A 25,625-nucleotide genomic window follows, 5' to 3' on the forward strand; every position below is an offset into this window, starting at 1 on the left:
GAGTTTTTGATGGAAGGGGAAAGGGGAGGGGAGGGGGAGCAATGCATGGCAGGGACTTTGAAATCAACCAGGTGGCAAGTAGAGAAGGTTGAGCAATGAACGTGGGGATATTTTTAGCAAAACTAAAGCTTTTGGCCCCAAGGATGGGAAATGTTTTAAACTCAAGATTTCTACCCATAAAAGTCAACCTGACCCCCTTAGGTATCATTATTATCAAATGACCAACATTTAATATATTGGGTCTGTTTGTCCTTGGTTTGAATACAAATATCTTTGTCTATCTGTACCCCACTCCACACCCTATCTCAAAAAGTGTATAAGTATGTACTTGTTAGTGATATGCTCATTTGTATTTATAGAAAACAAAGGAAGTGAAAGGAAGACTTCACTTCTACAGGTATGTGCTGGAGAAAGGCATCCTCGAGAACCCAGGGGTAAAATTATGTCACTCCTTTCTTTCTCCCAGAAATACACCTGGGCATGAAGTCTGTTAGAGCTTGTTCGGGAAGTCCACATTAATCTGTTTCCTGATTGGTTAACTCCCTGGGGTTCACCAATGAACATCAAGTATGTAAACATACATTTGATGGCGTTATTTTGAATTCGGACTTCTGGAACAAGCTCTAACAGACTTAGTGTCCAGGGGGTTTTTTTCTGGGAGCGAGAAACAGGGGGACAGAACTTTGCCCCTGGGTTCCCAAGGATGGGAGAAAAGGGAAGTTTAGCATATTTTGTGTTAATAAGACTAGAATTCCAAACTCCAATCATCGTAGTACAAATATTTTTTTAACCCCTGATAAATATTAATGAGTTTAAGAAACTTGATTGTAATAGCCATGGATTACTTTCCTTTTGAAGGCAAGAAGATCTGAGAATGGCACTTGTATGGAATTAATGAAATATGGATGCCGATCTGTTAGTACATGTACATGTAGCTCTTACTAATATTGTACAATACTGAACCACTCACTTGTATACTCATGTGCACATCTGATAAAGGTTTATATAATATTGATTAAAGTTTAACATTAGGTTTATGTTCCAATTTTGGTTATGTTCTAGAATGTATTAGACAAGACGGGGTATCCAACTAGTGTATGGTTCATCTTGGGAAATGAGTTCTGTGAACGATTCTCTTATTATGGCATGCACGGTGAGTGTCAAAAGTAACAAGGCAAAAGGCAATATTTGGCTACTTCCAAAGGGTGACCAATAATTAATAAAGGTTCACTGTGATTCTTTGCAAAACATACCTGTAGAGTGTGCACTTGGATGACATCAGCAGCAATGCTCCATTGCTCCACAGCACATTTCTCAACCAAACAGAGTGTACATACTATCTAAGCTATATAATAATATGTTATACACCTACTTGAAAAAACGTTGTCGGGTTCAAAAAAAGGTTATATCATCAAAGCTAAGACCGAAGGGGAGCATGGGAAAACAAAACAAAGCAGCCAAACAGCTCTCCAGCGTAAATCTTCGGAGAATGGCTTTGGCATGTTATAATCTAGGTCGACCTACTTTGCTCTACTGTGCATTTTTACATGTTACAACAACGTTTTTTTCAATTAGGTGTATACATGTATAATATCAATACATTACACTTAATGGCTGTGAAAACCTTGTTTTATCCCACAGCCATTTTGGTCATCTATCTCACACACATGCTTAAGATGGATGATGATTCAGCGACAGCTGTTTATCATACCTTCAACATGCTGTGTTACTTCAGTCCTTTACTGGGAGCCATCCTAGCTGATAGCTGGCTTGGAAAATACAAGTTTGTATACAATATTATTATAATATATACTGTATCATAATTTAAAGTCTCAAGCCTTATTCTTTCTCTTAGAAATAGACATTGCATAAGGTTTTCCCATTTCATGTGTCATTCCTTTGAGAATAGGATTCTTTGTTTTTGTTTTATCCATATTTATATGTCACATATGTAATTAATTGTGCTAATAAATATTCTTGTAATTAATACAGTATGTAAAACATACTTATAAATAAACAAAGATCATATTCTTCTCATTTACAACCATAAAACAAAGCAATGATACTTTAGGGAATGACACATGGTCTGAAATGGATTACAGAGGTCTATTTCTCTTTGCAGCTTATATTCGATATAACGAAGAGAAGGCAGTAAAGATTTTTTTTTGTGGAGAAGAAAGCCCTACTTGCCATACACATCCCCATATAGCCTCATATAGTTCATAAAATACCATGTGTACTGTATTTTGTCTCCCCGATTAGTAGGGCACTTGTGCCCGGCTAGAAGTATTTATTATTAGAAGTATTTATTATTAAAAGTTGTTGTTATTATTATTATTATAGTACACTCAACAAAATTACTCCACTCTGATTGGTGGAGAGGAGTACAATTATAGCGTTAATTGTACTCCGTAGGAGTACCGAATTAAGTCGCTATGGCAACCCGGCCAAAACAAAGAAGCACGCGGTCCACATACTCTCTTCTTTGCATCATAATTACCGCGACCTAACATCTATTTCACCCCGGCCTGCTCTCAGTCTGACCTCTAGCTCAGCTGGTAGAGCATCGGTAGTACAGTTCCGAAGGTCGTGGGTTCGAATCCCAGCGAGGTCGGAAATTAATTTTTCCGAATTTAATTCCAAGGGCTTTCGCCCGGAATAACCTCGTTCCCAAGCACTACAACTTACCTATATTATCTTCTACTATTTCATTATTGCCACGCGGTCCACATACTCTCTTCTTTGCATCATAATTACCGCGACCTAACATCTATTTCACCCCGGCCTGCTCTCAGTCTGACCTCTAGCTCAGCTGGTAGAGCATCGGTAGTACAGTTCTGAAGGTCGTGGGTTCGAATCCCAGCGAGGTCGGAAATTAATTTTTCCGAATTTAATTCCAAGGGCTTTTGCCCGGAATAACCTCGTTCCCAAGCACTACAACTTACCTATATCATCTTCTACTATTTCATTATTGCCACGCGGTCCACATACTCTCTTCTCAGGCCAAAACAATGTCAAAACAATTATTTTCTATCATTTTGTACATAAAAAACATAAATAAAATTTCAAAGCCGTAAGAACTAATCTTTTTTATGCATATCAGTTGTGCGATGGACTATAAATAGGCCGCCAAATAGACAAAGATGAACGGTGTCGCTTCGCATTTTTTACTGAAATTTTGTTGAGTGAACTATAAGCAAAAAATCGCACGATCTTCTCGTACAATTTGGAATTAATAGACACTCGTAATGTTTTGAAAGTTCTTTAATTGCACTCGCCTAAAGGCTCGTGCAATTGCAAGAACTTTCAAAACATTACTCGTGTCCATTAATTTCCAAATTGTACTCGAGATCGTGCGATTTCCTATACTTATTATTAATATTATTATCTAACACCTATCTTGTTTTCCACAGGACTATCTTATATGTATCCATAATCTATGCTATTGGTAACATTGTTGTAGCTGTCACTTCCATTCCAGCAATATTGGCCAAGGTGAAATTGTGAGTACTGCACTAGACTCATTATTTTTTTGTTTTTGATATATGATAATAAAATTATAATACTAGATAAATGGATCAATCATCAAAGGGTGAGTGGAGCATTGTGTAAATATGAGTAGTTTGCTAGTGAGGTCTTTTGACTTGAATCCAAATTCAGTGAACAAATTATGTTTCATTGTTTCGATACAACCCTTAGGGTCTGGAACGGGAACTGCGTCCCGAATTGCACGCTATTTTTCCCAAAATCACACGTCCCATGACATTTTGCCATTGACAACCACATTCAACATATTCAAAGGCATTTGCATTTTTATTTTATTTTTTAATAATTTCATCTTTTTCCTGAAAATCAGAAAGCAAAATCCCACATTCCGAACATTGAATTTGGCAATTCCCTGAGTCACGGCCAATGCCAATATCCCAAATCAAGTAAGATTTTTTTCTAGTTTCCCGGATCTCACACTAAATTTTATCTGTTTCCCTGCTCCCACAAATATATCCATCCTGTACCCTTGGCTGATGATCAAAATTTTAATGTCTTAGGACTGGTGTTATGATTGGCCTGCTTTTGATTGCTGTTGGTACTGGTGGAATCAAGCCCTGTGTATCAGCATTTGGTGGTGATCAGTTTACTGCTTCACAGGTAAATAATGCACCTACAGTGCTCCTCTTTGGATTTAATTGAAACACTCTTTTACATACTGTACATCTAGATGAATGTCAAAATATTATTTCACATATCGTATGTGCAGTTATGACCTTTGATCAATATGACAGTGACTGTAAATTATCTCTTGAGCACATATGAACTATATTATAAACAACAGTCTGTGAAATATGATATTTTGCAACGAAACTTTTTTGAAGTAATGTAAAGAACTTGAGTCTGCATTTTATCGGAGCTATAGATCCTTGCCTTCAGCTTGGATGTTTATCATTATCCGATAAAACACAGCCTCTTGTTCTTTATGTACTAAATACATAATAAAATAAAATGCTCATTTTTTCCTCATAACAGGAACGACTCCTCCAAAGCTTCTTCTCCATATTTTACTTTGCTATCAACCTTGGAAGTCTCTTGTCCATGATCATAACACCAATACTGAGAGGTATAGAACTCAATTAAAGCAACATTAAAACATTTACGTTTACCAAATTACAAGCATGCCCTCTCTTCGAGGCTTAATTGCTCGGGTAGATAGGTCATATCAAATGTCTGTTGAAAACTGAAAGTTCCATGTCCTAGCATTCTGTTCTGATGAGAAAAATCTTCCCATAATATGACTGTTTTAACAGATGTTCTCAATTTTATGTGCATGTGTGTAGAGACCTTAAGATTCATGACAGGAGCAAGGACAGCAATGCTGGACATTGACACCAGCACACTTTCAAATTTACAGTTTTTCATGCACAAGCTCATAAAACTTTATAATGTTCTAGGAAAGACAGCATGGGCAAGGCTATCGGCACACACTAAAAAAACATTTTAATTGTCAGAAATTATGTTTACATTGCACTGATCACCATCCTTCCTTGCTCCCATTGGGTATTTGGGGGGGGGGGGGGGGGGGAATTATTGGAAGTGGTATAGAATGGTATTCCCAATCTCTTAAGTCTCTCAAACTAAAATAAATGTGCCAATACTTACATTAGTGTCTTATTTTTAATTCAGGTGATGTAAACTGTTTTGGTAACAGCTGTTATCCATTAGCTTTTGGTGTCCCTGCTTTACTCATGATCACTTCTGTTGGTATGTCAGCAATTATTGAATGAATATAACTTCTTGATTACAGACTCCTTTACTCATGATTAGCCTCATTTCAGCATCAAACAAACAGATAAAACAGCTTTTTCTGTGCTTCACTCAGTAATATGTCTTGAGTTCATATTGAGAATTCAGGAAATAACCTTAGCACCAAAGAAGTACAGAAAGACACACTTCTTGAGTGCTTTCAGCACTTCCTAAGTGCTATATTATTGTATGGAGCACAGGAAAAAGCTATTATATTTGTTTTATTATAGATTAATTTAGATTAATAATAATAATATAGAAAACAAAATTCCTTGTTCTTTTCAAGTCTGTTTTCTTACACTTCTTTGCAAAGGTAGTTGTTGTGCATGCATTGTCATGGCATCAGCAACCATGCTCTGTTCATTAATTAATTATTAATAAGCACAGTTCTTGACCAATCAGAGCACACATACAGTACTATCTAAAAGCTATATAAGAAACACTCCCAAAGTAAATCAAAGAATATTCACATTTACAATTTATTATGTTTTTTTAAATTAGAATGACTAACAATTGGTATTTACTCTGACTTAGGCAATTACAAGTTGGATTATTTGAGTCAGACACACATACTGTAAATAAAAATCTGATGAGATTGTGCACAACCAAAAAATCAAGCAATGAATTAATAATATATGCTTTATTTTGTACTATACCTACATAGCTTTGTTTTGGTGTGGTCGTAAGAAGTATAAGAAGGTTCCACCTGAGGGCAATGTTGTTATGCAGGTGTCCTGTGCAGTGGGGGTATGTCAGAATGCCATAATTATTATTGTGATTACGTAAACTGTTGCTGTGTGTGTAAGTCCTTTATTGGCCTTATCACTCATCAGCCAAATTGACAATAGATTTTCCCACATGTAGCCTCGTATTCAAGTGCTTGAGAATAAATTTACGTGGCTTAAAAAATTTTTCTTTTCTTTTCATGAGAATAAACATGGGTGCCAATTGAGTAAGCTTTACATTTTATAACTCATTCCCTTCTTGGCCTCAAGTTTAGGGTTGTCAAAATATTGAGACCCCTCAACAGTTATTTGTATCCCAATTTAACCAACATTTATCATATGCCATTGCTACATGTGCCATGTAATGATGAAGGATCATTATATTTGTTATCATTTCAGTATGCTATTAAAAAGTGTATCTGCTCCAGAAAAGATAAAAACGTAAAGAAAGAACACTGGATGGACTGGGCTGAAGATAAATATGGGGTAAGTGTTACCCAATTAATTTGGACACCCAAAAAGTAACTGGACACCCAGACACTCAATGGGTGCACATCTCTGAAGGTTTGTAACTAAAACAAACAATTTTTCCATGGGTCCTTATGAGTCCACATTAACAGCTGGTTTCAAGCTTTGAAAGAAAGTAGCCTATTCCAAAGTATCTTTTATTTTTAATTTCATTAGTACTTTCTTAGGCATTTGAGACCCACTTTGTGATAAAAATGTGAAGGGTAAAGCGACATTAGTTAGTGAAAATTTTTTAATAAATTTAGATTTTAGTTATAACACGAAATGCTGGTAATGGCATTCAGTCCGAGCAGACTGGCTCCTTCTCTTGACAAAACTTGTTCCCAGACCAACAAATGACCTCACACTCAAAATTAGAAAATATTTGATTAAATAAATGGGACTCAACACTGTTTCAAATCCACAGAATACCAGTAGTTTTTTACTCATTTCCATTTGAAATTTAGAACTAGCTGATTTTTGCAGAGGGAGAAAAATAATTTAGACCTTTAGAACCCTGAGAACACCCCTCCAGGCTCAGGAGAGAACCAATGAGCATGGCTATACTCAAATATTGGTGAGAGGCAAGCTCTCTCACTTCTAATGCTATCCTTGCTTCCCACAAAAAGTCCAAATACATTTTTCAGGTTTGGGCTTGAAGGCTTATATTTAGAGTATCCATTCCCTTTACAGACAAAGATGGTCAGTGACATCAAAGCATTGCTCAAAGTTCTTTTCATGTTCCTACCAATGCCTGTGTTCTGGACTCTGTTTGACCAACAAGTAAGTGGAAATACATTGGTACATGATTAGTTTCCAGCCGACATGACTGTCATAGTCTTGAAGCTTTCGTGTTCCATATAGATTATACATGAGGTTTTTTACGGTTTGAAGCACAATGTGTTGAAAACATTTTTGACGACATTTTGAAGACATTTTTTACCCTGTGGTGCACAGTTTAGCACAACTTAGCTCACACACACTAAAATGTAATTTTAAACAAAATCTGTTATGATGAATAATACCATGATTGTAATCCCTGAAGATGTGCTGAAAGCTTTAAAATAAATGACACTTTTTGTTTGAAGAAACTTTAGATTTTTAAAATGGTGACATGAAAGTTCAAAATTAATCTTAATTCTTTGTAGGATAGTCTCTTTCAAAGACTCTCTTCCACCCCTCCCCTGGTTATAAAATTTCCTGGACCCACCCCTGTTGAATACAATACAATTTTCGCTTGACTACCAGACTTCATTTGCAATGAATTTCATTTTAGGGATCTCGATGGACACTACAAGCTGAAGAAATGGATGGAGATATTGTGAGTAACTCTTTTTTAATTTTACAGTGTACATTATATTATTGATAAAACAAATGTTTTTTTTTCTGGTCCGGGTGTCCTAAAACTGGCATTCTGATTGGCTGTTGTAGTGACAATCTCTGACCATGGTTGGGTATCCTACTAATGCAGAGTGCACATATGGGATATCAGATAGCTAAGCTACAAAACCAATTGCAAAATAACTACAGTATTTACCATACTAAAGTCAGTCTGGATAGGGTAAAACTGTGCCCTTGGCTTTGAAAACAGACCTCGCCCTTAAGGCCTGAAAATAACTTCAGTCTATTTATTCATTTCATTTTATATTCATTTTAACTTTAAAAAATATGAAAAAAGTTAACGTGTATAAGACTAGTGTGTAGATGCCCCCTGATTCTGTAATGCATTTCTGTGTTGATAATGATATTGTATTAATCTCTTTGTCCTGTAGGGAGCTCTAGGAACAATAAAACCAGACCAAGTGCAGGTAAATGACTTATAAGATTATAAGATCCCCCCCCCCCCCCCCTACTTCCCCTTCTCTCTCAAAGTAGACTTCTCTCGGAGTTTTTCTCTCACTTTCTCCTTCACTAGAGAATCTCCAGATGGTTTTTCCAGTAATGCTCATGCATCTTTGTTCATGTTTTACAGGCACTTAATCCAGTCTTCATTCTCGTCCTCATCCCAATATTTGAATACATCGTCTACCCTCTGCTGGCTAAATGCAATTTTCTTATAAAGTAAGGGCATTTCTTTATAATACAAGTTTTCTTTTTTCTTTCCATGCATTTCTTCAATGACAGCAGACAAAAGGAAAGTGTGAGTGACAGAGTCACAGTTTCTAAGAAAAAAACGCTTTCTAAGCTCCAAATGAAAGAAAACCTCTGGGACCAGGGTTTAATAGAGACCTTTGGCACAACGTTCTTGCTAGGTAGCACGAAACACACACTGCAGTTCAACTTCAGGTGTTTTCTGTCAAACTTTTGACATTTAGCAAGGTGTAATATAATGAAGTTGTTGCTGGAATAGCTGCCATATTGAATTTCATTGACGATGCTGAGTGTTTCTCAGTGTTTGTGGGAATGCTTCTGGCTTGATCCCTAGCGATTAACGGTAAACCTGATGCTAAAATTCTTTATCATATGACCCGTATCTGCCCGTGCGCGTGCTCTTAGAAAAACCTTTGGGAAAATGGCGTGAAAATAACATACTATTATCTGAAAGTTATTAGCATAAGATTAAGATGTTGTTTGTACATGTATCATTATAGATCAGCTAATGGCTAGAGATCAGAAGGAGATAATTAGGACAGATTAGGTAGAGAGGTACTTAGATATGTAGATAAAGCAAATGAACTAGATAAAGGCCAACAGAGATATAGTCACATAACACACTCCTACAACAATATGTAAGGATTACTCGTTTAATCACGCTGTTCCACATAATTATAGTTCATAATGATATTTGCAAAGATCAGGTAGAGAGATCAGATGAACTTGAGCATATGCTTACAAACCTCCTTTACAATATGTAATAAATTCCTTATTGACTTGGACCAGTGTGCCAGTGTGCCCTGTTAGCAAACTCGATTGCCCCAAATCCATAAACAAGAAAATGTTGGGTTATATATTTTTTTGAATCTAAGATAGGGATCCCAGTTTCTGCTAGGATTGTGGTTTCGATTTCGGTACCTCCATTTCAAGGGGTGAAAGTCCTGACACACAATATGACCCACTTAAATTCTATCAGTAAAGAAAATGTGTTGATGGTACAGTAGTTAAGGGTATGGCTAGCTATAGTTCTATGACCTGTGTCGTGCGCCAGTTCATGACGATTATTATGATTTCTCTCTTAGGCCTCTTCAAAGAATGTGTGCTGGTATGTTTTTGGCAGCAGTTTCCTTTGTGTTTGCTGCATTCTTGCAGATAGCTATACAGAACAGCCGTATTCATGTGGTTGCACCACCCAATGGATATGCCAACCTTAAAATCATCAACGCTGCTCAGTGTGACCTGAAAATAGCTGGTACAGGATTGGATGCCACAGTATCTGTCGATGAGGTATTATCATGTTAATTTTAAAAGTATGCTATGAGAACTGATTTGAAACATTCTTAGGAAAAAAAAAGAAGCAGTATCTGCTTAAATAATAATAAAATAAAAATTCAATAATGATGGACAGATGACAATGATAATAAAAATAATCGTCATCAACATCATCATCAACATCATCATCAACATCATCATTACCATTATCATCATCATATCATCAGCATCAGCATCATCATCATCATCATTATCATCATCCACATCATCATCATTACCTTCATTATTATCACCAGCGGCACCACTTACATCATCTTCAAACACCATCGTCGTCATTAGCACCACCATAATCGTCAACACCATTATCATCCCTAAGATGTTGTTCTCATTCCATCACCCTCCAGCGACCATGATCCCTAGCGTTAAAACAATAGTTTGTTTTAATGTGAAGTAATTATAAAATAGGGCAATTATTTACGTCGGCTTTGCAACGCTCATCTAAACACACCTTGCCTTGTCACGGTTATTCATCAGTTAACATTTTTTTATGTGGGACACGAAATTAACTTTTAAACCCACTAGCAAAACCTCGATAGTGAGTTCTCACTAGCAAGATTTTCAAAGTCACAAGCAATCGAACACGGCAAATAACAAAAGTTACTTGACTGCAAGTTCTAAACGTTTCAATTTCTGGACTGTGGTCATACTCTCAAAACCTATAGCTAGCTAAATTTTTACTTACTTGCTAAATACAAAACTTCACTCGCATTTCACGAGTTGAGAGCAAGAATTTCATGTCCTGATTAATAGCAATGATTGACAACTTATGTTTTGTTTATTTATTCTATAGGCTTCAACTTACTTTCATGTACCAGCCACCTTAGACTCACTGAAAGTCGAAAGTCAAAACTGCCCGTCCCCTATGAAGCAAACATTCCCATTGAAAATCCAAGAACACAGTGTTGATACGTTTGTAATTGGAAAACAACAAAACAACCTTGTTGGACAAAAGGTTAGTTCTTGACTTAGTTATAAACTGAAAATTTCAATCAGCTGGGCCATTTTGAATATTGAACTTTTGAACTGAGCTGCCATTTTGAACATTGACCTTTTGTATTTTTTTTTAAAACTCAAAGAAAGTGATTATAAATGAGCAGTAAGTCCAAAGTTGCAAGGGTTAGAGCTCACTAGATTGCAAAAAAAAAAAAAAAAAAAAAAACCACACACGAAAATCATACTTTGACTCGTTTTTCTTTGATTACCAGTTAACAGATCCACTCGCTCCTCTGAAAGCTGGAATTGTGAAAGTCAGGTGAGTTATTTGATGAGTTGGATCCTAAGTGATATTCTCAAAGGAAAGAGGGTAAAAGTTAGGATAGTTAGTTTATAAATGACAAGGGATGCCTTTTATTGTATCAATGGTTAATTTAAAATTGTCTTTGCCAGTATTCGGGGGCTGTGATAGTAGAATAGCTAATCACATCTCCCACTCTAAGCGTCCACAATACGTTCCTTCCTCCTTTCCTTCCTTCCTCCCTTCCTTCCTCCCTTCCTTCCTTCCTTCCTCCCTCCTCCTCCTCCCTCCCTCCCTCCCTCCCTCCCTCCCTTCTTTCCTGCACCCCTAGAGCCGCTACTTAGGTTCCCCCTCATTGGAACAGGCATGGCCACACTCCTGGAAAGATTGAAATCTAATATCAAATATTACGAATCATAATTACAATAATAATAATAACTTTATTGAGAGTGTATATGGATTTAGCTTCAAAAACTGATTGAGGACACGAACTAAAACTAAATGAAATGAATTAAAATATATTAATTATAGATTAAATTCTATACAATATATTTGTTTTGATCAGATTTGTATATTTCGGAGGAAACATTGCTGATAAAGTTGATATTCAACTGAACAAGACCTTGACCTATCATGGAGTATCTGAGTTAATGTCAAACACCAATTATACCAAAATACTGTCCAACCAGTAAGTATATACAGTACTCCTTTAGTTACCATCTTCAGTGCCCGTGCTAACCGGCTGCCTTATCAATTGGGCCGCAAGGCCTGTAAGGCATCAAGCCGTCCACCCAGGAGTGGTAAACGCATTAGATTTACAAGTATCTCAAGACGTGTGTAGAACTGGTATTAATATTAGACATGTAAACAGGGCAAGTTGACCCAGAGTCCAGAACTGGACTCACTTTTCTCACTAACTGATTCATTTATATCTCAAAAATAAGAGGAAATGCTGCACTCGCACAAAGAATTTCCACCACTCAGTTCGTCTCTGCCGTCCGTGTGTACACCGATAAAAGTGGTCCAGCTCTGGACTAGCGTAATGAGACGACCCGGAACTGAATAACAAAATAAATGCAAAACAAAAAACAAAACAAAAGCATAGTCACTCACTCATTTCTTTGGTTTATTTTTACAGTTATAATATACGAATAAGAAAAGCCAACACCTCAGATTTACTTTTGAAGGTAAGATCGATAATTGTATAGGCATGGGTTTCCTGTGGTGAGAAAAGAACGTACCACAGGGAGCCCACTTTAAGAGTTAGGAGAAACAAAATTAATTATTTGCTCTTTGCCTTAGAAACAATTGTACTTTGGTAATGGAGGAGTTTTTACTGTAGTTGTACGAGAAGATCCCAAGAAGCCAGGAAAGGTAATTGCTCTCAAACCAATGGTGTAGTATATAGCTTTTGATCCCAAGATCAGAGCAATCTGCTTTTTGTGCATCCATCTATCCATTTATTCATTCATACCTTTCCACCCATTAATTTACCTATTTCACTATGACGTCACTGCTTGTTTATATGGGGGATAGAATCGCCAAATCCAATAGAAAATTCAACAAAATTTGCTCCTAGCGAAACAGTTTAACCTAAAATGGCCTGGTTTTCAGATATAATATGTGTTTATATGTACTAAAAAAATATTCTGAGCGTTTGCTGGCTATTCTACTTCTCTTCGTGGATTGATACGGGTTTTAGTATGCGTTGATTTGACCCCCTCCGACGACCATTATCCTTTGCGTTGAAACAATAGATTTTTTTTTGATGTGACGTCATAGTGAAATAGGGCAATTCCATCCATCCATCCAAACCTATTAATCCTTTCTTTTACATTGATCCATCAATCCACTCAGCCATCTTTAACACCGTCTGTCTTTCCATTCGTTCGTACGTTTAATCAGCCAGTTTTTGTCTATTTTCATATTTTCAAACGTGGCTTTAGCCACTCTTTATTATTATTATTGACAAACCAAATCATTTGTGTTTTGGTTGTTTTCAGCTGGAGATGACCCAGTACACTGATATTCGACCTATGAGCATATCCATGTTGTGGCAGGTACCACAGTACCTCACATTAACAAGTGGGGAGGTACTGTTTTCTATCACAGGCCTCGAGTTTGCCTATTCTCAGGTATTTGAACTTCGGTTGAATATTTCAGGTGCCTTAACTTGCAGTCTCTATTTTCTCTGCCACTTCTTCGTTCCCTCTCTCTTCGTCACTTCCATTCACTTCCCTTCCCTTGCCTCGCCTTCCAATCACATTCTTTTCTTTGAATAGTCGTTATTTTTAGAAGGTTAAGTTACATGCGATCCTCTGATTCTGAAATGGAATTTCATAATTTTCGATTTTTACTGATGGAGAACAACACATCAAACAAACTCGACTCAACGAGGGTAAAGACTTGTTAACCACAAAGAGTTATTTAACATGCGATCCTCTGCTTCGGAGATCGAATAAGATTGGCTTTTACGGAAGGAGAACAACGCATCAAACAAACTCAACTCACATCCTAGGAGGAGGTCGAACCACGGACCCCTTTTACCAAAGCCTTGAATTGGTCACTGAGATGACGACACCTTAGCAGCGTAGACAACCTATGCTATACACCATCCCCCCCCCCCCCTCCCCGTTTCCATTCCTTACATTCCAATGTCTTTGAACCCCTGTTTATAGGCTTGACCCGACTTGTTAGAAGACTAGGTCTTCAGCATGCTACACACCATGCTTTCCCTTCCCTTTCTACCCACGCCTATTCCCATTTCTTGCATTCATTTCTTGTCGACATGTTAGAAGACCAGGACTTCAGTACAGATTGAATCTCTTGGGTAATCTATGATATAATTTTGTTTTTCAGTCTCCTTTAAGCATGAAATCTTGCATCATGGCGGGATGGCTGTTGACCGTATCCATTGGCAACGCTATCGTCGTGATATTTGCCGAGGCACGCATCACAGACAACATGGTAAGAACATTACTGTTAAGCAGAGCAGTTTTTGTATGTCTGTGAAAAGCTTGCGGCAGACCAATCACATTGCGCGAGACTTTACTCTCCATTCAATCAAATACAAGGCGCGAACAGCATACACGGTCACGCGAAGGTCATAGCATTACCAAACCAATCACATTGCGCGAGACTCTACTCTCCATTCAATCAAATACGGTCACGCGAAGGTCATAGCATTACCAAACCAATCACATTGCGCGAGACTCTACTCTCCATTCAATCAAATACAAGGCGCGAACAGCATACACGGTCACGCGAAGATCATAGCGCTACCAGAGTAATCACATTGCGCGAGACTCTACTCTCCATTCAATCAAATACGGTCACGCGAAGATCATAGCACTACCAGACCAATCATATTGCGCGAGACTCTACTCTCCATTCAATCAAATACGGTCACGCGAAGATCATAGCGCTACCAGAGCAATCACATTGCGCGAGACTCTACTCTCCATTCAATCAAATACGGTCACGCGAAGATCATAGCACTACCAGACCAATCACATTAGGGGGAACAGTCAGCTAATCAAATTTCTACTCTATTTTTTTCTCTGTTTGATGGCCTGCATTGAACTTTAGCATGGGGAGTGAAGATGCTGGAGTCAATTCCCCCCCTCCCCCTTCCTGGTCAGGCACAACCTCCCTACACGCAGCTGCGCAAGCTACACTCCCCTGTCAGCCATTCACATTGCAGTTTAATAACATAAAATTTAATTTTGATAAGAGGGAAGTCTTGGCATGCGCTGCTGCAGCGCTGTCTCTTACCGCTGTGTTGTTCACGCCTGGGGTTGCGGGCTCAATTCCTATGCTGAGCTACATATGTGATTCGAGATTTTTTGATGTGCTGTTCGCTTCTTTGCCGCGAGGGTTTTCCTCCGGGTACTCCGTAAAAATTAACATGTGAATTGATTGTTGTACGTGTAAATATATAGAGTGTAGTGGTGGAGCGAACCTTCGATAAGAGATTTATATTGTGTTCAGTGTCCGTCGCATTAAACTGCATGAATATCTTATACGTGTGGTCCATATAATTGAAGCTAGTATTGCTGAGCTCTGCCCTGAAGGATTTCAGTTTATACACTCTCCAAGGGACAGCAACAAGCGCGGTGGAGGTATTGGTTTGCTTTATAAGAACAATCTCCAAATTAAGAAACAACACTGTGACACTTTTTCCTCATTTGAATACCTTGATACTTTATTATTTAATTTAACTAATGTAAGGATTTTTGTTATCTATCGCCCTCCTCCTTCACAAGTTAATGGTTTGACAATTTCATTATTTTTTACTGCATTTTCTGATTTTCTTGAGAAAGTTGTTATTTTACCTGAAACTGTCCTTCTCGTTGGGGATTTCAACTTCCACATCGATGATGCCAATGATTCCACTGGGAAGAGGTTTCTTGACCTCCTTGAGTCTTTTAACCTCAAGCAGCACGTCCTTTGCCCTACGTCTAATGGTGGTCATACTCTTGATCTTATGGTTACTCGTACTGATGACGATCTGGTATCTGACACCCGTGTGTCGGATTTGATTATCTCTGATCATTTTCCTGTCCTTTGTCACCTAAATCTTGTGAAACCTCTAAGCAAGAAAAAAATTGTCTCGCTTAGAAATTTAAAGTCTGTCTGTCTTGAATCATTTAAATGTGATATCAGTGATTCCTTTGTTCTTGAGGACAATTCAGACCTGTCAATGCTGGTATCGTAGTATCATGAGGTACTTTCTTCTACACTTGACTCTCATGCTCCGCTTAAAGTGCACATGAACCCTTCGACAATACTTTCAGTACTGATTCTACACGAAGTAAATAGTTGAATGGTAAAATATTTCTTGATTTGAGTGATGCGTTTCTAAGTTATGAAGGTTTATACTTCCAATATGCTAATGAGTGTGACGTCTATTAAGGCTTAATCAAATATACAAAATCGAACTGGTTCATAGAAACAGTATTTAAAAAGCATCATTATTTTACTCATGGTTTACATGAAAGCTATTTACAATTTTTATTTTCAAAATGGCCAGCATTTAGTATTACTAGTTACAATAAAAACACTCAAATACCTTACCTGACGTCATCATCATTAACATATTGGAAGTATAAACCTTCATAACTTAAAGACGCATCACTCAAATCAAGAAATATTTTACCAATCAACTATTTACTTTATGCAGAATCAGTACTGAAAGTATTGTCGAAGGGTTCATGTGCACTTTAAGCGTAGAGCTGTTACTATCCGCGTCAAGAAGGCGCCTTGGTATACCCCTGAGATCGATTCTCAGAAGAAATTGAGACGAAGGTATGAGCGTCGTTGGAGGTCGACTGGACTTGCTTCTGACAAGGAGCGTTTTTCTGGGCAATGCGTAGTTGTCAATAGAATGTTGTTTTTATCCAAACAACAGTATTTCAGCAGTGTGATCGCTGATAATGAGAATGACCAGCGCTCTCTCTTCAAGATCGTCTCTAACCTACTTCGGCCGAAGCAGAACTTACAGTATCCACCTAGTTCTGATGACACATGTCTGGCTAACTCTTTCATTCAGTTCTTCTCTGATAAGATAGAACGCATCAAACTGGGTATTTCTAAAACTCTATCTGGTCAAACTCAGTTGCAACTAGAGACTGTTACTTGCTCCTCTACTTTTCGATGTTTTGAAGCTTTAAGCCATGACGATGTCTCACGCTTGGTTGGGTCTACTGCGAAGTCATGTAGCCTTGACCCAATACCTGCCTCTCTCCTGATGGAGTGTCTTGATCTTCTAATACCAGTTTTCACAAATATTATCAACCTCTCTCTTTCCCAAGGTGTGTTTCCTGATTCTCTGAAAATTGCTAAACTTACACCTATTCTCAAAAAGCCAAATGCAGACCATGATGATTTTTCCAATTTCCGTCCTGTTTCTAATCTACCGTTTATCTCTAAACTAATTGAAAAGGCTCTTGCATCTCAGTTAAACAGTTATCTAATGGACCATAATCTTCACGATTCATTCCAGTCGGCTTATAAAGCTATGCACAGCACTGAGACTGCTTTGGTGTGTGTCTATAACGACATTCTTCAATCAGTTGATGCTGGCAACTGTGTTATTCTTATTTTCCTTGATATGTCAGCTGCCTTTGACACAGTTGTTCATGATACTCTACTTGATAGACTTGCTTATCGGTTTGGAATTGGTGATGTTGTGTTAAACTGGTTTAGATCCTACCTTTCTAACAGGAAGCAATTTGTTGATATCAATGACTGCTCATCCTGCCTTGTTAATCTCGATGTTGGAGTTCCGCAAGGCTCCGTACTGGGCCCTATTCTTTACTTGCTTTACACCTCTCCACTGGCTGACATTGTTAAGCGACACAATCTTAACTATCATTTCTATGCTGATGATTCTCAGCTCTATATATCTTTTAATGGCAATGACAAACTTGTGCAATCTAGACAATCGTTAGAGGAATGTCTAACCGACATCTCTAGGTGGATGCTTTCCAATGACTTAAAGTTAAACCATAATAAGACTGAACTTATGTGCATCCACTCTAGATTTCAAGATCGTCCTTCCTTGAGGGAAATTCTTGTCTGTGGCGACACCATTGTCCCTTGTATGTCAGCCGTTAATCTTGGAGTTGTTTTTGACCAATGTATGACCGGGGAGCTCCAAGTTAACAATATCTGTAAATCATCTTACTTTCATTTGAGGAATCTGTCAACTATCAGGAAATACTTAACCTCTCATGCTGCTCAGTCGGTTATCCATGCTCTTATTTCTTCTAAACTAGACTACTGTAATGCTCTACTTTATGGACTTCCTAAATATGTCGTGGAGAGGCTGCAACGCATTCAGAACTCTGCTGCTCGTGTTGTCACCTTCACCAGGAAATTTGACCACATCACTCCTGTGTTGGTTGACCTGCACTGGTTGCCAGTATACTACAGAGTAATTTTCAAGATGCTGTTGCTGACCTACAAGGCCTTACATGGCCTTGCCCCAACATATCTGTCTGATCTTCTGTGCTATCGTTCTTCTTCTTATGCTCTCCGATCTATCTCCAACAAACTTCTGGTTGAACCTAAAGCTAGGTGTACTACGTATGGTTTCAGGTCATTTTCCTTTGCTGCTCCCAGATTATGGAATAGGCTCCCTTTTGAGATTCGCTCTTGTACTACTGTTGCTTCCTTTAAAAGTAAGCTTAAAACTTATTTATTTACTTTATTCCTTAATAATAGGAAATATATTTAGATCTCTTTTGTTTGATTCATTTCCTGCTTTTATGCATATTGCCTTTAGGCTTTTAAGATAAGTTTTTCCTTTTATAATTAGATTTACTTATTAATATTTTAAATACGTAGCATTGTAAATATTGTAAATACATATATATAATTCATGCATATATTCCTGTTGTAAAGCGCCTTGGACATGCTCATGGATATGAGCGCTATATAAATAAACTTTATTATTACTTTATTATTATTATAATTCACTACAAAAAGACACTTGTATTCACAAACTTGGTTTACATGTATATATTTCTGGTGAATTTCTTGTCCTGTTTTGCTTAGTCATCAACGTTCAACATCATTCATTCAACCCCACGGATAGTTGAAAGGAATTAACCTATAGCTTTGTTAGACAGTTTTCATCGCTGACTGAGAACTATTATTCGTATTCCTTTATGATTGCAAAAAAAAGCGATATTGAATACAATTGTGGGGGGTGACATGAATAATTGTTTACATCGGCTGTGCAACGCTCATCTAAACACACCATTATGTCATTTATGTCACGGTTATTCATCATAAATGTTTGCACTGTTACCATACTCGCGAAACTTAGCTAGTTATAATTTTTTTATTACTCGTTAAATACAAAAATTTCACTCGCATTTTGTGAATTTGCGAGCGTTAATTTCGTGCCTTGTTTCTGTGGGAGACGGCCCTTTATTCAGTACTCGGTTCAGTCCCTTATAGAGAGTTTTCCATAGTATACATTTACCAAAGAAAGATATCAGTGTGACAGATGTGAAATACCTTACTTTCTAAGAGTAAGTGATGTTAACGATATAAGTATAAATTGAACACCACGCGATAAAAAAAGGAATAAAAAAGAAATAAAGAAGTAAGATCTCGGTAAGCACGAGTGATACGGCGCTCTAGTCTTTACTTTATCCATGGTTGGTTTATCCGTGGTTATGTTTTGAAGGTTTTTTCCCGGTTTTCCTCCCTCCATAATGGAGCGGAATGGTTGGAAAACCTATTGCTCTAGGTTTTTGTTCGACTTTATCCATTGTTATATGAAGTTGACCGTGCACAGAGAAGGAAAAGTTGCTTCGTTTGTTCACAGTATTAGGGAATATATAAGTTTTTTTCCCCTAAAAAACGTTCTTAAATAGTTATTATTTGTTAATTAATGCTATATGATTAATATCAATTGTTTATTGAAAAGGAAATTGCCTTTTTTCATGCTTTCTTATTTATCATCTAGTAACTTAACTGTATCTGCACGGAAATATTTTTTCGCATGGTTTGTGGTCATCCAATGAAAGTTTGCATTTTCAAAATGTTCATACATGAAAATGATAAGGAAATGAGTATTTTCAGCCATACTTGGCTTTGGTTCATTGTGCACGGTCAGTATCATCACGTTATGGTACGGCTCAACATCAAACGCAAAACAATAGCTTTGTTCTATGGAGTTTCCAAACCATTCCGCTCCATTAACTATGCTCCCTCCGCTCGAAAAAAAACTTCCAAATTCTATTTCCATCTCTGAGCAATTCCGCCCAGTCAGGGCTCAAAATTAACACTAGCAACCGTGAAATAGCAAAGTGCTAGTGCTTAAGTGAAAAACTAATGAGAATCTACTATAACATTTCAATTTAAATGTTTTCCGTGTCTGACCAATTTTTTATTAGGAAACAGAAATTTAAATGTTAAATTGTCAGTGGACCAAAAGGTTTAAGTTCGAGTCCTGGCCTTGACTGCTTCTCGACGAAAGCTTGTAAACGAGGTTTTCAAGCAGCAAAGATGAACTAATATTGCCTTGTCATAAGCCCTAAACCTATCCTTTAACACAGCTTGGCTAAGGAGCCTATTTAAAAATAAATAGATGAACTATGTTTTAAAAAAAAGTTTTATTTAGGTAAGATAATCCAGGGTTTTTTTTCCCGTGGATGAGTATATTTGGCCGCTGTATAAATAACATCATCTGAAATAGTGATGCCATTTCGGCTCTAAACCAAATTAACTTTTAAATACTCACTTATTTTCAGTTGAATTTTGATATTTCGAAGTTATTTAGGACAAAAACCAGAAACCATAATAGCAGAAACGCAACGTCCAAAATCGTGGAGAAAACCAACACCTAAAAGGTTTTCAGAAATGAATTCATTCAGTTTACTCTTAAATTAAACACTTTGGGTGACGTAGCGGTGAGAGCGCCTCTCATCAATGCGACCAGGGTTCGATTCTCAGACTCGTCGTATGTGAGAAGAGTTGTTTGTCGTTTTTCTCCTGTGCTTCGAAGGTTGTTTTATTCGGGTTCTCCTGTTTTCCTCCCTCCGTAAAAATCAACTTCTAAATTCTAATTCGATCTAGAAAGGGTCTAGATGAAAAATTATTCTGTCTTATTCTAGTTACCCTGTCAAATTGTGGATTTTTATTATTTTATTTTACTTTGTACTTTTGACAATCTACAAAAACGTGTTGTTTAGTTCGTGTAGAGTGCAAACAATTAATCCGTGAAACACTAATTACTAAATAGTGCTAATTAAACAATAGAAAACAATGGAATTTGCATGAAATTGTGCTATTTAGTATTACTAAAGTTTCACGGTTATATTGTTTGCACTCTAGTGTTTCTTGTGTCGTATATTCGTATACAACGTTCATGTTTATTAACTTGTCTAAGAGACACCTGTGTCAGGTATTAAATGAGCATGAATGAAATTCAGGCAAGTTAAAACCGAGTCGTAGCGGCCAGCGGCTACCCACCCCAATAATATGCGGTGGGTGGGGGGTGGGGCGCGTTTTTGCTAAGGACTTAGTGGCAGCTTTGCCAGCAGTCTTGGTAGCTTTGGCTGTGAGCGTGCAGCAAAAAATTTTTATTATCATCACTTTTTGCCTGTTTTGGGGTGTTTACACCGTCATACAACATGAATAACGAGGCTGCATCATCGGGAGAGTCTACTAGCTCTTCGCCGAGTGTGGTGACGGTCTCCCAGGTACCTGTAGAGCTTTCTTCACAGATTGTTGAAGCCATCCAGCGAGCAGTCGACCGTTCAATGGCCAGCAGAGCTTCGAGTCAGGCGAATAATAATGTTGGGTTGCCGCCCTCTTCCCTTGCCCAAAGGACCAGCCAATTATTGCAGACAGGAGCGGGGATTCTACTAAATCAGCCCGGAACTCTTGGAGGTAGGTCCTCAATGGTTGCCCCGTCTTTTTTGAACACTTTCTCTTTTCCTGCCGCCTCGAGTACATCAACTTTAACTTCAACTACCAGTAGTCTCGGTGCAACGAGTTCAGTCCCCGCTTCCACGGGTTCCCAGAGCCCACTGCCTGTTATTTTGCACCAACCGTTTGTTGTGGGTCCGGGATATTCCCCAATACCTTCAAAACTGGTGGCTCAGATCGTCACAGGGAGGTTTATTGATTTGAACGACCTCGTACCAGCTAATTTGGTCCCTAGCTCGGATTCTGACGAGCCCCAGCTCATGCTAGATGGTAGGCTAGTACTCACTAGCCAGCCTAAAAAGCCAAAGCGTCGGTTTGACGACATTGTTAGTTGGTCAGAAGCTTTTTCTGTCTACACACTCGTGGTCACAGCCTTTAACCCGCTTCGCTGGAGGGATTTGCTTCAGTACAAGTTGTTGATCCTTCGCACCTACCGTTTGTTCAGTGGACGAGCTTGGATGGGCTACGATCAGGCTTTCCGCGAATATGCAGCCGCGTTACAACTAACTGATTGGTCTCAGCTAAACGTGCAACTTTATAATTATATTTCACAAACTCCGTTCGAAATATATGAGAAAACAATAGGTAGAATCCTGCCATTTGTGCTTCGGACCACATTTTAACGCACTCCACTCCCCTAGAGTTTAAATATTGATGACGTAATCCCAGAATCCCGTGCTGCACTAAGTGCGAAGTCACATAGTACTTTTCATCTTTTTCTGCTGTGCTTCGGACGTACGATAAGGTAAGTGGTTACTAACCGTGTTTTTATCCTCTATTTTATACCTTTTAGCCTACTCCTATACCCAGAATCATAAATAATCCCATTCGGGATACAATTGCTTGTAATATTTTTGAATTTTTAGCTCTAGTTGCTACAATGTCTTCTCGTAAACGATCTAAACATTCTTCCCGCCACACGGACAGTTCGTCCGAATCAACAAGCTCTAGGCATAGCAAACGACAGAAAACATCCCAAGTGGACCAAAAGGATATAAATTCAGTCTTCTCAACACTGAAGGAAATCCAAGAAGCGATTTCAAAGACGAATAAGCGTATCTCAACTCTCGAAGTTAACATGGAATATTTCCCGCCAAAACACACCGAGATAGATTACAATGATCTGCTCTCAGTCCAAGCAGAAGACACAGACCTGGACTACGATCTCCCAGAAGATCAAGAAGGGACACAGTCCCCATCAGACTCGGCTGAAAAGCCACCCAACTCGGCTGTTAAGCCACCAAACTCGGCTATTAAGCCACCAAACTCGGCTAATAAGCCACCAAGCTCGGCTGTCAAGCCACCAAACTCGGAGGATAGACCACCAAGCTCGACTGATAAGCTACTCAATCCAGGCTCCGAGTCTCCAAGAACTGAAACTGCTTCAACAAAAGGCGAGAATACGCTAATAGATGATGAAATGTATGACCCTGGGGCCACACCATCCTCCTGGGAACCAACCAAGGGGCTATCAACCTTCCTAGATAAGCACTTTAGGAAGAAATTAAGCCATGACCAGGTGTCAGACATTCTTGAAAACTTCAGTGTTCCCTCACTTGATTGCCTAAGGGCACCCACTCTAGATACCTCAGTTGTAAACCAAATAAACAATCCACAAATAAAAAGATTTGTCCAGAATCGTGATAAAGACCTATGTTTGGCTCAAAGAGCTTTGCTAAACACCACAGGTCCACTTTGTTGCTTACACGATGCCCTCTCATCGGGGAAAGCAGTGTCACCTGACGAGGTTAAGAGTATTTTAGAACAAGCCTTATGCTTACTAGGCTCTTCAAATTATCTCCTTTCAACTGTTCGCAGGAAAAGGGTCCTAGCGACTATTAACAAGGAAAAAATTAACCTGGCAGATGAACCTTTGCCTAATGCCAAAACTATGCTTTTCGGTGAAGATTTTCCCACCTTAGCCTCTAAACAGGCAGAACTTAGTAGGGGTCTATCCAAAAATCTCTCAGTCCCCACTAAAAACCAACAACCAAATCGTAAATCTAATTACAATCAAAGGTCCAAGCAGTCCAACCAGTCGCGCGGTTTTTCCAAATACCAAAGTAGCCGCTCAAAAAACTACCGGTCCTTTCGCCCCTCAAAGGGGACAAATCGGGAATCAACAGATTCCTAAACAAATGGAGGGAAATAACCTCAGACCAAGAAATCCTAGACATTGTTACAGGGTATCAAATTCCCTTTCGTTGTGTTCCAGTTCAAAGAATTCCAGTTGTGACAAAATCAACAGAACAAACAAAACCGTTATTAGACGCAGAGATTCAAAGACTCCTGAATATGGGAGCAATCTATGTGGACCCCTCCCCAAACGAACCAGGCTTTTACAGCCGCTTGTTCTTGGTGCCCAAAAAAGGAGGATCCTTCAGACCAGTCATAGATCTGAGTCATCTCAATCATTTCATACAGAACTCCCACTTTCAAATGGAAAACATATCGTGCTTAAAAACAATCCTAAGGAAGGGGGACTTTATGACGTCTATAGATCTGAAGGACGCGTACCTATCAATACAAGTTCACAAATCTTCTCAAAAATACCTGAGATTTTTGTGGGACAACAAATGCTACGCATTCGAAGGTCTCCCTTTGGTCTAAATACAGCACCAAGAATATTTACAAAACTGACCAAACCGGTCGTCTCGTTTCTTCGAAAAAGAGGTGTACGCATGTTAGCTTATCTAGACGATTTTCTTCTGTTGGGGTCCACGATGACAGAGTCCGAGACCAACACATCAATGGCATTGAAACTGCTGCAAGACCTAGGTTTCACTATCAATTGGGGAAAGTCCCAGCTGAAACCAAGCCAATCCATTACCTTCCTAGGGTTTATAGTAAATTCAGAGACACTAACTCTGAGCCTACCAGAGGAAAAAGTCCAGAAGGTTCTGGACAAATGCCAGAACGCCCTGACCAACCCAACTATGATGGCACAGGACGTAGCAAGCCTACTCGGCTCTCTGGAATCAACTCGCCTGGCAATACATCAGGCCCCCTTACACTTCCGACGTTTACAGATTCAACTTATAAAGCACCTTCGAATCAACGAACACAACTACGAGACACAAATCACCCTAAACCACCATGCCCAAGAGGAGCTCAGGTGGTGGATAGCAAATATAAGAAAGGTAAACGGAAGTCCAATCAACCCTCCGACCTCAGACCTAGTCATAACAACAGACGCCTCCAAGAAGGGCTGGGGGGCAGTTTGCGAGGGCACCACCACAAACGGTGGGTGGTCCAGCGAGGAGAAAAAGCTGCACATCAATTATCTAGAACTGAATGCAGCATTCCTTGCCTTAAAAGCGTTTATGAAGAACCAACATCACAAGGCTATTTGCTTGAGAATGGACAATTCTACAGCAGTTGCCCACATAAACAACAAGGGAGGAACCCGGTCGAGCATACTTGTCTCCCTGACGCTGGAAATATGGGAGTGGTGCCTACAAAGGAAAATCCTGATAAGCGCACAACATCTCCCTGGGAAAGACAATCACATTGCAGACAAGGAATCAAGAGAGTTTCACGATTCCAGCGAATGGAAAATAAGCTCCCAAGTCATTCAGCCTTTCCTCAAAGATTGCAACGTCGACCTATTTGCCACACGACTGACAACCCAACTGCCACAGTTTGTGAGCTGGAGGCCCGACCCAGAAGCCCTTCACACGGACTCCATGACATTAGACTGGGGACCCCTAAAGGGATATGCATTTCCACCATTCAACATGATCCCTGCAGTCCTTCGCAAGGTATCTCTAGACAGAGCAGACCTCACACTTGTAGCCCCAATCTGGCAAGCCCAGACTTGGTGGCCGATACTGCTCCGACTTCTCATCAAGAATCCAATAATGCTTCCCAATACGAGGAACTTACTGAAAGACCCAGCCTCAATCGAAAGGGTCCACCCATTGTTTCCGAGACTACACCTAGCCGTCTTTCACATATCAGGGAAAACTTACAAACAGAAGGCCTTCCTG

General features: G+C 38.8%; 3 protein-coding genes across 4 annotated transcripts in view; all 3 read left to right on the forward strand.

Moving 5' to 3' along the window:
• LOC116288029 (solute carrier family 15 member 1) overlaps window positions 1-25,625 on the forward strand; it is a 37,893-nt gene that overhangs the window by 1,457 nt on the left and 10,811 nt on the right. For both annotated transcript variants that reach the window (XM_031694744.2, XM_089036452.1), the window contains exons 2-22: window positions 360-397; window positions 1,063-1,153; window positions 1,642-1,783; window positions 3,414-3,503; window positions 4,047-4,146; window positions 4,522-4,612; window positions 5,176-5,253; window positions 5,960-6,042; window positions 6,420-6,506; window positions 7,221-7,310; window positions 7,804-7,848; window positions 8,300-8,335; window positions 8,500-8,588; window positions 9,704-9,908; window positions 10,744-10,905; window positions 11,159-11,205; window positions 11,753-11,875; window positions 12,326-12,374; window positions 12,490-12,561; window positions 13,191-13,322; window positions 14,047-14,154. In XM_031694744.2, the coding sequence (XP_031550604.1) occupies window positions 360-397; window positions 1,063-1,153; window positions 1,642-1,783; window positions 3,414-3,503; window positions 4,047-4,146; window positions 4,522-4,612; window positions 5,176-5,253; window positions 5,960-6,042; window positions 6,420-6,506; window positions 7,221-7,310; window positions 7,804-7,848; window positions 8,300-8,335; window positions 8,500-8,588; window positions 9,704-9,908; window positions 10,744-10,905; window positions 11,159-11,205; window positions 11,753-11,875; window positions 12,326-12,374; window positions 12,490-12,561; window positions 13,191-13,322; window positions 14,047-14,154 (1,958 nt within the window). The remainder of the gene's footprint in view (window positions 1-359; window positions 398-1,062; window positions 1,154-1,641; window positions 1,784-3,413; window positions 3,504-4,046; window positions 4,147-4,521; window positions 4,613-5,175; window positions 5,254-5,959; window positions 6,043-6,419; window positions 6,507-7,220; window positions 7,311-7,803; window positions 7,849-8,299; window positions 8,336-8,499; window positions 8,589-9,703; window positions 9,909-10,743; window positions 10,906-11,158; window positions 11,206-11,752; window positions 11,876-12,325; window positions 12,375-12,489; window positions 12,562-13,190; window positions 13,323-14,046; window positions 14,155-25,625) is intronic.
• LOC148907090 (uncharacterized) lies at window positions 14,777-18,628 on the forward strand. Its single transcript, XM_089036400.1, has 3 exons — window positions 14,777-14,823; window positions 15,178-15,676; window positions 16,478-18,628. The coding sequence occupies exons 1-3, from the start codon at window positions 14,777-14,779 to the stop codon at window positions 18,425-18,427; spliced, it is 2,496 nt and encodes an 831-aa protein (XP_088892526.1). The 3' UTR covers window positions 18,428-18,628.
• Window positions 22,201-23,903, forward strand: LOC148907091 (uncharacterized). Its single transcript, XM_089036652.1, has 2 exons — window positions 22,201-22,381; window positions 22,503-23,903. Exon 2 carries the CDS (start codon window positions 22,517-22,519, stop codon window positions 23,768-23,770), a length of 1,254 nt encoding a protein of 417 aa, XP_088892778.1. The 5' UTR covers window positions 22,201-22,381; window positions 22,503-22,516; the 3' UTR covers window positions 23,771-23,903.

The sequence above is a fragment of the Actinia tenebrosa genome, unplaced genomic scaffold, assembly GCF_029948245.1.
Source record: "Actinia tenebrosa isolate PJP-AT-01 unplaced genomic scaffold, QUT_ActTen_1.0 PGA_scaffold4__44_contigs__length_22323623, whole genome shotgun sequence".
NCBI classification, from domain to species: Eukaryota; Metazoa; Cnidaria; class Anthozoa; order Actiniaria; family Actiniidae; genus Actinia; species Actinia tenebrosa.

What these genes read in the sequence shown, in the direction of transcription:
- LOC148907091 (XM_089036652.1), top strand. Translation starts at nt 22,517, where the DNA reads ATGTCTTCTCGTAAACGATCTAAACATTCTTCCCGCCACACGGACAGT.
- LOC148907090 (XM_089036400.1), top strand. Translation starts at nt 14,777, where the DNA reads ATGGGGAGTGAAGATGCTGGAGTCAATTCCCCCCCTCCCCCTTCCTG. An exon ending in TCCCCCCCTCCCCCTTCCTG is followed by an intron (nt 14,824 to 15,177) that starts GTCAGGCACAAC and finishes TATTGTGTTCAG; the next exon opens with TGTCCGTCGCATTAAACTGC. An exon ending in GTCATACTCTTGATCTTATG is followed by an intron (nt 15,677 to 16,477) that starts GTTACTCGTACT and finishes ATCGATTCTCAG; the next exon opens with AAGAAATTGAGACGAAGGTA.